This window comes from Caenorhabditis remanei, chromosome I (genome assembly GCF_010183535.1).
Source record: "Caenorhabditis remanei strain PX506 chromosome I, whole genome shotgun sequence".
Taxonomy (NCBI): Eukaryota; Metazoa; Nematoda; class Chromadorea; order Rhabditida; family Rhabditidae; genus Caenorhabditis; species Caenorhabditis remanei.
This window is the reverse complement of record NC_071328.1, coordinates 4,526,562-4,538,962: the sequence shown is the minus strand read 5'-3', so window position 1 is coordinate 4,538,962 and position 12,401 is coordinate 4,526,562. Positions and strand designations below refer to the sequence as shown.

At 38.7% G+C, this 12,401-nt stretch overlaps 4 protein-coding genes across 4 annotated transcripts; 2 read left to right on the top strand and 2 right to left on the bottom strand.

Moving 5' to 3' along the window:
• Positions 1 to 3,386: 3,386 nt before the first annotated feature.
• Positions 3,387 to 3,893, bottom strand: GCK72_000732 (uncharacterized protein; the record flags this gene model as incomplete). Its single annotated transcript, XM_053722643.1, has 1 exon — positions 3,387 to 3,893. One exon carries the CDS (start codon positions 3,891 to 3,893, stop codon positions 3,387 to 3,389), a length of 507 nt encoding a protein of 168 aa, XP_053591288.1.
• Positions 3,894 to 6,025: 2,132 nt separating this feature from the next.
• GCK72_000731 (uncharacterized protein) lies at positions 6,026 to 6,640 on the top strand (the record flags this gene model as incomplete). The annotated part of the gene is made up of 1 exon (XM_053722642.1): positions 6,026 to 6,640. The coding sequence occupies one exon, from the start codon at positions 6,026 to 6,028 to the stop codon at positions 6,638 to 6,640; it is 615 nt and encodes a 204-aa protein (XP_053591287.1).
• Positions 6,641 to 10,405: 3,765 nt separating this feature from the next.
• Positions 10,406 to 10,784, top strand: GCK72_000730 (uncharacterized protein; the record flags this gene model as incomplete). Its single annotated transcript, XM_053722641.1, has 2 exons — positions 10,406 to 10,432; positions 10,479 to 10,784. 2 exons carry the CDS (start codon positions 10,406 to 10,408, stop codon positions 10,782 to 10,784), a joined length of 333 nt encoding a protein of 110 aa, XP_053591286.1.
• Positions 10,785 to 10,889: 105 nt separating this feature from the next.
• On the bottom strand, positions 10,890 to 12,046 carry GCK72_000729 (uncharacterized protein; the record flags this gene model as incomplete). The annotated part of the gene is made up of 3 exons (XM_053722640.1): positions 10,890 to 11,070; positions 11,118 to 11,723; positions 11,808 to 12,046. The coding sequence occupies 3 exons, from the start codon at positions 12,044 to 12,046 to the stop codon at positions 10,890 to 10,892; spliced, it is 1,026 nt and encodes a 341-aa protein (XP_053591285.1).
• Positions 12,047 to 12,401: the final 355 nt, after the last annotated feature.

Sequence of the window (12,401 nt, the reverse complement as noted above, 5' to 3'; positions counted from 1 at the left end):
AAGGGTTAAATTCCATTTTTCCACGGACTTTGTTATGCTAACTGGTACGTTTCGTACATTAGCGATTCCATTCCGACTTCTCCAGTTTCCCTCGTTATCCTTGTAAATTGCCAAAGTGACTTCATCACATGCCACTTCTGAACTTTCCCTGATCAGATCTCTTTGCGTACCTGGTGCAATAAACCAAGTTTGATTCTGAACTGTTACTGGGGTATCAATGTAGCATTTTCCTGCCACTTTGTGGTCATAATGAATCTTTTCCGGTTCAATTTGTCTACATTGGTTTACCATGTAAACTTCACCAGCACGTTTTGCGACGATGCCACTCCTTTTGAGCAGTGTTCTCATTCCAAGTGTTGGATCAATGGTGAGAAGGTTTCTAGTAATTTCAATTTGAGTATTTTGGAGTTCACAAAGTTTCCGATATATTTTATTGAATTCGTGGTGACTTGCTTCAATAATTTTATCAGTTACAAACTGTACTCTGCTGTTTAATTGAGCATTTCCTCTGTTTTCAGTAGCTCTGTTGCTGATTTCTGAAATGGTTTGTACATACTTTTGACCTGCTCTTTCGCGCTCATTTTGAGTTCTTGTTTCTTCGAGTTGTCCTGTTTGACGCCATTCTCTTTTCTCCGAATCCGATAGCAACCTTGTCGGTCCGAATTCTTCAATAAGATCTTGGTCAAACAATTCAGTAGGTTTTTCCAACCTTCTGATAAGGTCTGCTTGTCGTTCCCCTTCACCATTTTGTCTCAGTTCTCGGATATATTGCTTCCTCAGCTCTCCTTCCCGGATTGCTCTCAACATCGCAATTTGTTTATTCGGTAGATCATAATTTTCCCATTGATATTTTACGAAACTGAATGCAATATCATATTTCTTCAGTTCATGAATGATTCTGAAGTCAGTGGGTGGATCTACTGCAAACATGGTGAAGTTATTAGCAGTTACCGTGGGGCCAAAAATTCTTTGAATTACGGTCTCATTTGGTTTGTTTCTTAGAACATGTCTTTTTACTCGTCTTCTCAATGTTTTTGAGATGAGATGTTCCAAGGACTCTGTCTCATTTGCATCTTTGAATGAGATCATAAAGCCATTGTTTGTGGTTACCGCAAATTCAGATGAGCACATTTCGAAATTTGACCTGTTTTGGTTTGGTGAAATCTCTAATGCCATTTCCATTTCTGGAATTGCGATTTTTGTTTTGGTGACATAGGCTTCCGATGTGGTTACTGAAGAGTATTTGCAGAACCTTTGAATTCCGGCAGTTTCCCACATGATTCGAGCCGATGTTGTTATGCAGTCTCCATCTTGGGCTTTGCATCCTGAGGTATCCCCTAATGAAGAAGCAATTGTCTCTCCATCTGGTGTAGCCAATTCTCCACTTTCCAACGTGTAAATGTACTTTTTTGGACATTCATTATCTAATTTTAGATAAGTTGTCTTGTCTGGAGTACTTTGGAAAAGGTTTTCTCTTTTTGGTTCGAGTATTATCTCTCCGATTTTGTGGTTTTGGATTGCAAGTTGGCAGTTATTCTTATCCATAGGTTTCGTTTCCACGTTTTCAATAATTGGACTTCCGAATACCATTTTGACTATGCTTTCGTAGCATGTTCTATAGGTGGTTATGGAACATCTATGTGCTCTGACTTTTTGCGAGGTTCCGTATTCTGTCCATATTTCAACATTCGTTTTGACTACAGCTTCAGTGTTATCGATTTCACATAATGTTGTTGTTGGCGGATGGAAATATTCTCCACTTCTTTCATTTGGGCATATTTGCATTGTGGCTGATGTAACTTGTGTTAACACTCCAACAATTGCCATTATCATTAGAAAGTTGATTCCGGCTCCTCTTGGGCTACGGTTTATTTGCCAACCTTCTCTACGAGGAGGTTCACTACGTCCTCTTGGATCAGTTGGTCTTGTTTGCGTTTGAGAACGGAAGTTTCGATTTCCGAAGTTCGGATTTTGATATCCGTTTTGATATCCTTGGTTTCTAGGACTGTTTGGTCCGGGTTGATATCTTTGATTATGAAAAGATACTCTTCTTTCCGTATCTCCTCTTTTGTAGGAGTTCGGGAAATTTCTGTTTTCGTATCTCCCTTGATTCTTCGAGGTAAGGATCTCATTCATAATTGTTAGTTTCTTGACTTTCTTCCGAAGTCCTTCCAATTCATTTTCGGTATCCACTTGATTCATACGGTTAATCAGATTTACGGTGTCTCGGGTTTCTTCTTCGTAAATCTCCGCAAATCTTTCAGCTTTTTGAACTGCATCGTATAGAGATTCGATGTCATCACATTCCATTAATTTTTGTCTTATTTGACAGGTTAGACCGTTAATAAATCGGTTTATCCCGATTTCATCTCTTTGGATGAGGTTCACTCCAGGGTAAGCCACATTGACTTGTGCTTCGACTCTTTTTGCGAAAGCAATCAGACTTTCCGATGGTTTTTTCTCAATCTTAGCCAGATTATTCATGGCTTTCGATTTGCTTCCTTGGGATCTCAGCTTGTTTCCCAGGCTTTGCACTGCTATGGCAAAGTTTGCTTTCTCCTCTGGTTCGAGTGTTTGATATTTCAAACGCGCCTTTCCGTCCAGAAGACGTGGAAAGACCAGAGCAGTTAGTTGACGGCTCAATTGTAAAGCATTTGCTTCAATGGTAAACCGTTGGCACCAGGCACCGTATAGTTCATCCGGGGATTCCCCCGTGAACTTCGGTACTGTGGCCTGCATCGCCTCCGTGGCTTGTTTAATATCTTTAAACGTTATCTCCACAGGTAGTCTTGCGATTGCTTGGGCTGGAGCAGGGTTGGGTTGTTGTTGTATCCCATCTATCTCCTGTTGGTTTTGAAGGTTCTGGTGGTCAACCATTACTTCAGGTTGATCGTTATGAAGAGGGTTGTTCGCGTAAGCTTGCACTCTTCGGATACGTCCTTGTAAAGGCCGTAATTCCATTGGCTTATCAGTTCGGTGGCGTGGTTTAAGTAGTAGATTCTTATCTCCAACTTTTATGATTTGCGTCACCACACACTCTTTTTCATGTTTCAAAATCATCTAGTCACAAAATTTTAATGGCTTTTTCCCTTTGTCACCAATCCTTATCAACAAAATGGTTGTTGCGCGTGATCAGCCCATTCTCTTGCAGAGCCCGCTGTCACATTATTTGCGCACAATCTTTCCGATTGCGTTAAAACATTTTATTGTTTTATGTTTTGTGTTTGCTGCCACAAACTTTTCTTATGGTCTTATCTCCGTTTTTCTTTTACGGATGCAACACAATTACTCTTGTGCTGAAATTTGCTGTTTGATCTGAAATAATTACAAACAAAGTATTAACAAAGAGTTTATTCCTTTTAACTATAACATTTTAAATCACAATGTTATTCAACATGAAACACTGAATTGTGCGCCCCCTCGCAAAACTTGCAAGATGGTGCATTCCGACAGTTTCCTTTATGTTTCTTAAGACAGTTTAAGCACTTTTGAGCCTTGACAGCTCTCTCCATCCTTTGCGAGGGAGACAATTGAGGGCACTCCACATCACTGTGCGGTTGCTGACAAATCTGGCATTGCAGGAGGGATTTCTTCTTCTCAACTTGCTGCTCCTGACCTGGTCTTTTCGTGGCCTTTCTTGTTTCGGCGATTGTTGACTTGATCGTCTCCAGTTGCAACACAATTTTCCTCATCCCGACTTCTTGCACTTCCAGCAAATTGGTGGTGTTTAGGTTGTTTGCAACAATGCGGTCCTCCAACGATTTGATTTTTTCTAAAATCTCTTCTTTATGCAGTTCCGCTTCCGCTTTCGAGGGGGGGTTTAAGTACGTCCCGGTTTGGCTTTCCTCCAGCCCCGAGTCATCGAGATTATATTCCATTGGGATGTCGGACATTGAAGTAGCAACGGTTCCGCTTACGAATGTGTAGGAATGAGTTTCCCCTTGTTTTGGCAGGTTTATATACTCATTTATTGCTCCTACTATTCTGCGTCTTAATTCGCTATGCTCTCTTATTCCGTCCTCAGGTTGTATAACCTTGTTTTCCTGATAACACTTTTCCCTTGTTCTCCTTAAATATCCGTACCGGTTTTACAGGTGTTTCCAACTTCGGCTTTCATCATGTACTTAGATGAATAATGAGTTAGCTTCCTTTCCTGTCAGCACTGTTTTTTTTTCTTTTCCCGGGATTGTGTTCCATGTTCGTTCTTGTGGTGTCTTTATCATTTTTATTGACATCTTCTCACCAACCCATGTTTATGATTAGTACGTTTTTACGGCTAGTAGTTTTATGGCTAGTACGTTTACGATCTTGGTGTCGTTTTGGGGCTGTACGAAACATACAGATTTTGCTTTACTGTCCTCCATAATTTGCTGTTTGTAAATTTCCGGAGTTATTTAATTGTTTGTCTATTCCTCTTTGGGTGTTTTTAGGCAAGACATTTTGATTGGTCGGCTGACTTAAAATCTTACTGTCAGAAATTGTCTAGGTACTTTTTGGATTTTCCGTCCTTGATCTTCAGTGGACTCGGAAAACTTTTCTTCTTGCCTCCGGGTGTGTTCCCCTTTTGTTTCTCATTTTCTCTCTCTCGTGGTTGCTCTTCTTTTACATGAATTCTCTTCTGATAACTCCAAGGGTTATCTAATTCATTATCATACATTCTGTATGATGACCTAGAACAAATAGTTCTCCCGGTTTCTATCACTAAACCGGACGTTCTCTTTAACAAAATAGCTGACTTTTCATCACTTTCCTTAAAAGTTGGATAGCTGATCAATTCCATCGTCCCTTTATAAAGGAGCTTTTCATACTTCAGATGTTATGTGGAAAAGGCTTATGATGTTGTGTGGTTCTCCTTATAAGTTACAATTCCTTGGAAGGCTCTCCCGTAAACGGGTAATGTGTTCATGTTCACATTAGTCCTTTGTTTCCTATTCACTCTTTTTCGAGGTATTCATTTTTTTCTGACTTAAAATTATATTTTAGAGAACGATTTAACCACACAATTCAGCACATGACGTCTTTTAAACAATCATAATGAGCAGTTCGGTGCGCACCTTTATCTTCACGAGAGTTTTAAATTTCCTTCGTAATAGTCTAGTAATTCCTCTTCTTTTCGCTTTCTTGCGTCCGTAGCCCCTAGTTCCCATTTCCCAGTGTTCTGAGAAATGTGAAAATAGAACTTTTTCATGTTGTGTTTTGACCCACAGCATGAGATATTTGAAATCGTGACTTCAAACTTTTGTTCTACTCTTGGACGTTCGCATTATGTTCCCTTGTTCTCATTTACCAGTATGGTAAATGCGAGAGTGGAACCTCCATCTTGTGATCGGAGTTTCTATCCAATCAAGAGTGGTTCTGAGTCTCCCTTCTTCCCGTGGGAAGAAGAGGAGAAGTTCAATCAGATTTCCCTCTTTAAGTATTGTGTAGCGGTAATTAGCGTTTGAAGAAGACAGAATACCATTAGCATTCAGATTACTAATTTATTAAGAAAAAGAAAGATAACGTAAGAAAAAGAAATAAGTGATAGTTGATAAAAAAGAGATAGAATAAAATGGTCGGCGACCCCTCAAGGGAGTCGGCCATAACTTATATATATGTGGTTATCAGTACAATTTAGATTTCATCAAGTTACATCAGATTGTGGTTATCAGTACAATTTAAATTTCATCAGGTTACATAAGATTCTGAATGCTCTACAAAACAATTTTTTATTCGGTCCATACCCCCCCCTGAGAACGAGCAGCGGTACAGTTTGGGCTTTTCTGTGATCGTGGATCATTCTAGAAATTTCACCTCATTCTAGTTCGTTTGAAGCTGTAGCAAAGCTTCAAACCACCTACTTTCCTATCAGATCAGAAACGGCAGCCAGGCTGGTTCAAGAATAACTTCCCATTGTCGAAATGTTGTAGTAGTGCGATGGGTGAAAAGCGCTGGCACCGCAAGAGGGCGGGCCAAGCTTTGCTTGCACAGAAAAATTTCAACTTATAACAGCTAACTGATAAGGATTGCCAAATATTTTTCCAGAATGAAAACTATAAAGAGCAAATGCAATCATGAATGCTGTTTGGTACATCTGCCGGAGACTGACGGAACACTTACAAATGCATTGTATGAGCATGTCAAATCATTATACCGGTATACAGAACCATGTGGACTGGAAGTGCATGTCAAGACATTCACCAAAGTAGTTCCAATATACGAAAATGTGAATAGGATATATGTGAGAGGAGAGACATTCCTAGATAGGAAAGATATGGACACTCTATTGGCTAAGTATCCTAATGTGACTAATTTAATGATTGAACCAACAACCAATTGGGAGTTGATGGATACGTCGAAATCGAGTCTTAAAATCGAAAATGTTCATATGTCGTATACCGGTCGATTTGGAGCAAGTTTTCTATCGAAATTCACTGGTCGAAACATCAGTTTCTCCGAGGCGGTATTCACGGAGGCGGAGCTTAACCAATTCATAGGAAGATGGATGAGAAGTGAAGCATATCATAATTTGGAAACAGCCAATCTCGGATTGACTCCTCCTGATAATGGCCTCAATACAGATCTAGTATTCGATCAGTTGGAAACAGAAGCATTTGATCCCACGAAACGGCCACAATGGTATCAATTCAGTAACAAGTAAGTAAGAATGTATTCCAAACTAGCGTCCCCGCCTCCCGGCTGACTCCGCAGTACTTGGCTGCGCCTCGTGCTCAGTGCCTAGCATGTTTTAAATTTAAAAAAATTATTTTGCTCGGCTTGAAACCAAATGAAAGAATGTCCAGCTTTTCAGTTGAAAGCAAAGACACCGACCGACGTTATTTTTCCGGTGTTCAATCAGAAAATTCGGAACTTTTACTATCTTTTTTTCACAATCTTTGAGAAAGCTCATACAAAACCGAAAAAGTTTAAAATATCAGTGAGGATCCCAACCATAACTCCATCGATTCACAGCTGTACAAATAACATATACAGTGACAAAACGGTCAGTGTATTCGAATAAAAAGTCAGTGTAGATTCAGGTTTCTCTATAATATCGTCCGGTTTGAATATTTTCTGAACGGATATTTTGAATCTCGAAAAGTTTGGGTCTGGGTCAAAAGGACCGGAAACGGAAGAAATCACCAATTACCGAAAACCATACAATCCGGTTTTCTGAAAGTTTTCTTATTTGAAAGTATCTTGAATTTTACATGGTTCGATAAAGATTTTTTCTACACATTTCTTTTTCTTCGGATCCGAAAATTCTCTCAATGCTCCCTGTTTTAAATTTGAACTTTTAGCCACTCTCTCATGCCACGTTACATAACTGTACCAAACTTCCGGGATTTCGGTTCAATACAACTAAAGATATAGAGAAGACAATGAATAATTCGGGGAATAACTCTCCCCTAGCAGGTTTATAAACACTCCCCTATCAGGTTTGGGAAATTCCGGTTTTTGCAAAATAGGCGATTTTTGACAATGTTTTGGAACATCGGTAAAAGCCTAATCGTACAAGAATTTTGGAGAATTTTGACTATTTTGGGATGACAACATTTTTGGTCGGCCCGGCCCGGGATTTCCTAACCCTGTACCCTAGTGATCCAAACCCACCCCCTGACGGTCGCCACTGGAAACCCAATATTTTTTATCTCCACGAAAGTTATTACGAAAAATTAGTGCGGACAAAATTATAGACATTTTTTTTGGTCATGCTCCGCCTAGGATAAACTGGTTAATTCGTCAGCTGTATTTAAACTTTTAAATGTCATGTTTTTCAGACTGTTTAATATGGTATTTTTGCCTATCGACTTCAGCGGTGACAACTGTTTTGATGTGATCAGAGAAAGTGATGGAAAGAGAGCATCGATTCTGTTCGATGTCAATGTTTCGATTATTGTATTCACATTTCTGGTTTGGAATTGATCACCCTTTGTATTTCCTTTCTTTAAAGGATGGCTGAAGTCAGATTTCGTTTATTTCAGATTTCAATACTTCAGGCAATTCTAAGAAACTTTCATCGTTGGTGCACATGCTAAATATCGTTCTAAACGCCACAGTTCCCGTTCACCTGACGCTAAATAAACTTTGCTGGAAGAGTTTTTCCACGCGGTCGTGTAGTCCTCGCGGACTAGATTTCGCTCAATTCCTTGTTTTCTCACTTTTTCTATCAAATTTTCGTGTTTTTTTTCATTAATTTCGAGAGAGAATAGAAAAACTACAAAACTTTTTTGAAGAAATGAGGAAACGAAGAATTGAACAGAAATCTTGGGACTACACGGACGCAAAGATAAACTCTTCTACCTAGGCTCCCCTTTAAGTTTCTTACTATTAGAATCTTTCTGAAGTAGCGGAATCTGAAACAATCCAAATATGAGACTTCAGTCCTCCTTTAACTCAACTGTTACTGTCCATCATTTGCTATTCAATCTGTGGACTGGATTCGCTGTGGGAGATAACGGACTGATAATTCTAACTCTCAATGCCTGTGTCTCCTTGCACACTTTAATCTCTCATAACTGTTATTGTCTCACTATTTGGCTCTGCATCCTTTGCCCTACCCCGGGCGCCAATTACTCCCACTCCCGCACCAAAATATAAAAATATTAGGCCGATCTCAGTACCCCTAACTTGTTTTCCTTTTTCTGTTTTACTTCCCCTTGTTATCCCCTTGTTATCCTCTTCTCCCCCCTCCAGCACCATTTTATCTGTAAGCCTCACTTATAATAATAATAATTTATTACGATCGTGAAAGTATCGTGAAAGTATAGATTGGTGGATAAAATTCAATACAAATACAATAGGTTCAATACATTATACTAGGAAGAATAAACATGAAACAAGAACACATGAGATTATACCAGAGAACGTGTTACCAAGGAACATGAAAAGAAATAGACATAGAAAATTCAGAATAAGAGTTACGTGAACAGACGGATTGCTAAGACTACAGGACTGTGACAGGATAGCCAACATTCTAGAGTTTCATAGTTGGAAGGGTTCTGTTAATAAGAAAATGGCTTCGTAGTTTAGTTTTGGACTTTTCCCAGACGAACCTGGTTTTAGTGCGTGTACTACTCTCCCTTAAAGTGAAAAAGTTTTTGGTTTCGAGATCTACTTTGTTCAATAACATTTTATGTATGAATATTTGATCGATTGCATGCCTCCTGGACTCTAAGGAACTTAACCCATATAGTTGATTACGCTCAGATGCCGTTTTGTAATCTGGATCATCTATTCGTATGTACTTGTTTTTTTGTCTGCTGGGTAGTCTACGCGTAGAAGCGTTTTGCACTGATTCAATGGCTTTTACATCTGCTAATTTTGTGGGACTGCTAACTACGGTGCCGTATTCAAGAATCGGACGCACAAATGTTTTATAAAGCAAAATGTGTAATTTTTCGACTGTGATAGAGTAGGAATATCTGAGAAATAATGAATTTCGCTGAATCTGTGAATTTTCTCCAGTGATCAGAGAAGGTTAGTTTTGGGTTGATAAGAAATCCTAGGTCTCTGACCACCGACTCCCTCCTTATTACATCTCCATCAATATTGTAACTTGTATCGTGTTGTTTTGTTCCCAGTGTTATTGTTACTGTTTTTTTGTTGGTTAAGTGACAGTTTCGCCTTTTCTGCCCACTCCACTATGGATGCTATTGCTTCCTGGAGGAGGTTACTACTAGTATCCGTAACTTCTGCGTAAATTTTTAAATCATCCGCAAATTGCTTGCATTTAATACCCGGGGGTAGGATTTCCGAAATTGAATTTACATATATTCCAAATAGTAAGGGGGATAGTACACTACCCTGCGGTACTCCACATTGCGCGTATCTTTCTACTGAAAACGAGGATCCTACTTTTACCCTGAACCTTCTGTTTTCTAGGAAGTTTCTGATCCATTTGATTAGATTTTCATTCAAGTCAATTTGCTTTAGCTTTTCTATAGTTTTCATTCTGAAATAATGAAGAATATAATAAAGAAAGAGATGTAGAAAAAATGAAAGATTCAAAAAAATCAATGAGCTGAACGAGGAGATGTAGTGAGTCTTGTGTGTCCTCATCTCTGCCACTTCGTCACCCTTCCATTCCGATGACTATCTATCCTGTCATCGTAGGAGACATACGGTGGACCTAATTATAAGGCAGAACGGTTTAATTTGACTTCTTAAAAAAACAAAGCAGAGTGAATTGAGATATTCTAAATTTGATTACTTTGATTTCTTACTGGAGTCTGAAAAATGCGCCAGACGATAGGAAGGGTGGAGAACTCGAAGATAACTTCATCTCGCTAGCGGGTGGAGTTCTTGACGAGCGGACAACTTTCTTCAGAAACGAGAGAAGAGGTGGAGATTCTGATGAAGATGATGACGACGATGAAGATGATGAAATGTACGATGATTATGACGATGAGAAGCTAAAGAGCTCATGAATAGAGAATATAATACTGATCAGGTAAAAAACCTTTTCATATTTTAACTTAAACAAATGTATTTTCCAGATCGGAGAGCTCAATGGTGACGACTACGAAATCGGAGGCGCTCTTGAACCAAACGTTGGTCGCCTTCACAAACTGATTAATGACAAAGGACGTTCTAATGCAGAGTATGATGAAGAAGTACTACTTTTGAAGCTTTCATTTCTAAACAAAGATTTGCAGCTCGCCAAATATTATGTACGGGAACGGATGCGCCTCATTGAGGAAGGAGTCATCAAGGACAAAGAAAAGTACGAGATTGTGGAAGTGGACGAGGGAAATTTTAAATGGAAGTTCAAACCGAAAATTCAAAAAAGCTTTGCAGAATGATATTTATTAAACATCCGTGTTTGAAACAATGTTATAAAAATGTTCATTACAATACAAATTTCAGAATGTTGTCTTCTTAAACATGCAATTAAAGATTTGTTGTTTTCAATAGAGTCTCTTGACGGGGCGTTTCTCCAAAAACTCTTTTTCAGTCATATTCGACGCTGCAAAAGTGATATTTCTATCCGTAATCGTTATGGACGCCACGTGTTGATCAGTCTCTCGAACAATGTAATTTGGACTGCTGAATTTGTGAATCCCCCAAGTATCTTTCCGATAGCGATCTCTGGAAAATATTGAAGTTATGAGACTTAAACTCAACTATGGACTTACTTCTGAGCAAATTGGTAAACTGGCAGTTGATCAGATGAGTCTAATAGATTGATTGAAATACTATTCATTATTTGATTTGGATTAAGAGGATGTTCAAATGCCACAAAAATATTGAAGTATTCCAAATTCTGATATGCTTCATTCGATCTCCACTTGTTCAGAAACTGGATGACAGCAGTATCGCTTATGATTCCTCTGTTAATAAACAACTGTCTACCTTCGAAATTGGATAAAATATCTTCTGCCAACCGATCCGTTTCACCAATATCTAACACTGTCGTCCTAGCAAATTTCCATTTTCTTTCAACCAAAGAGCTCTCCAATTGTAACCCTGTGATGCTTTCTAATTTAGGTAGTTTGATATAATCCTGATTAGGAGAGATCGTAAGGAAGTCGTGGAACTCAATTACTCTTATGTGATAGGATATATCTGTACTACTGATATTCTTCATTTTTGAATATGGTCGCCACAGGTAGTCAACATTTAACTGATATTTGATCGATGAACCAAAGAAGTCGAGGAAGTAATTGTGGATAGATGGAAGTAGTATTAGCTGATGTTCCATATTGAATAGTACCATAAGTGGATGATTTCTGGTTGGCATACTGAAAGGAATGAAATTAACTCATTTGGGAAGTTGTTCCTTAAACAGTTAAGCGTACAGTAGTGACACAATGATTCTTACTCACCTTACTTGTAAAGCCATTCCGAATAGATTCATTGGGATAAGAGGACGACCTCTCAGTTCATACCTCGTTTTGACACTCATAAATGGATCGTCTCCACTACTAGATGAGGAAATATTGAACGGACTCGACTTATAAGTGATTGTGAGTATCTTGTCGAATCGGCTTCTCATCATTGATTTCATATTTCGATTGAATTTCTGAGAACAAGAAGCCATCATCAACAGATCCACCAATTCCATACTCGACAAGATTTCTCTCTGAATCAGCCATGAAAATTTTGAAAAATTCATGAAATTTCTGGAAGGGGATGCTTCTTGGATTAGAGTTTTCTGGAAATTCTTCTGAATTCTTTCTCTCATAACCTCTTCTTCTGTCATTTTCCATGCTGCAAATTTTATTCTTCGTGTTGTGATTTCCAGTGTTGCCACGTGTTGATCAGCATCTCGAACTATGAAATGTGGATTACTGAATTCTTCTATTTTCCAGTCGCATTTAACTTATGAATTCTCCAAGTACGTGCCCAATCTCTGAAAATTATTGAAGTTATGAGACATAAACCCAATTATGGACTCACTTCTTTGCAAATTGGTAAAC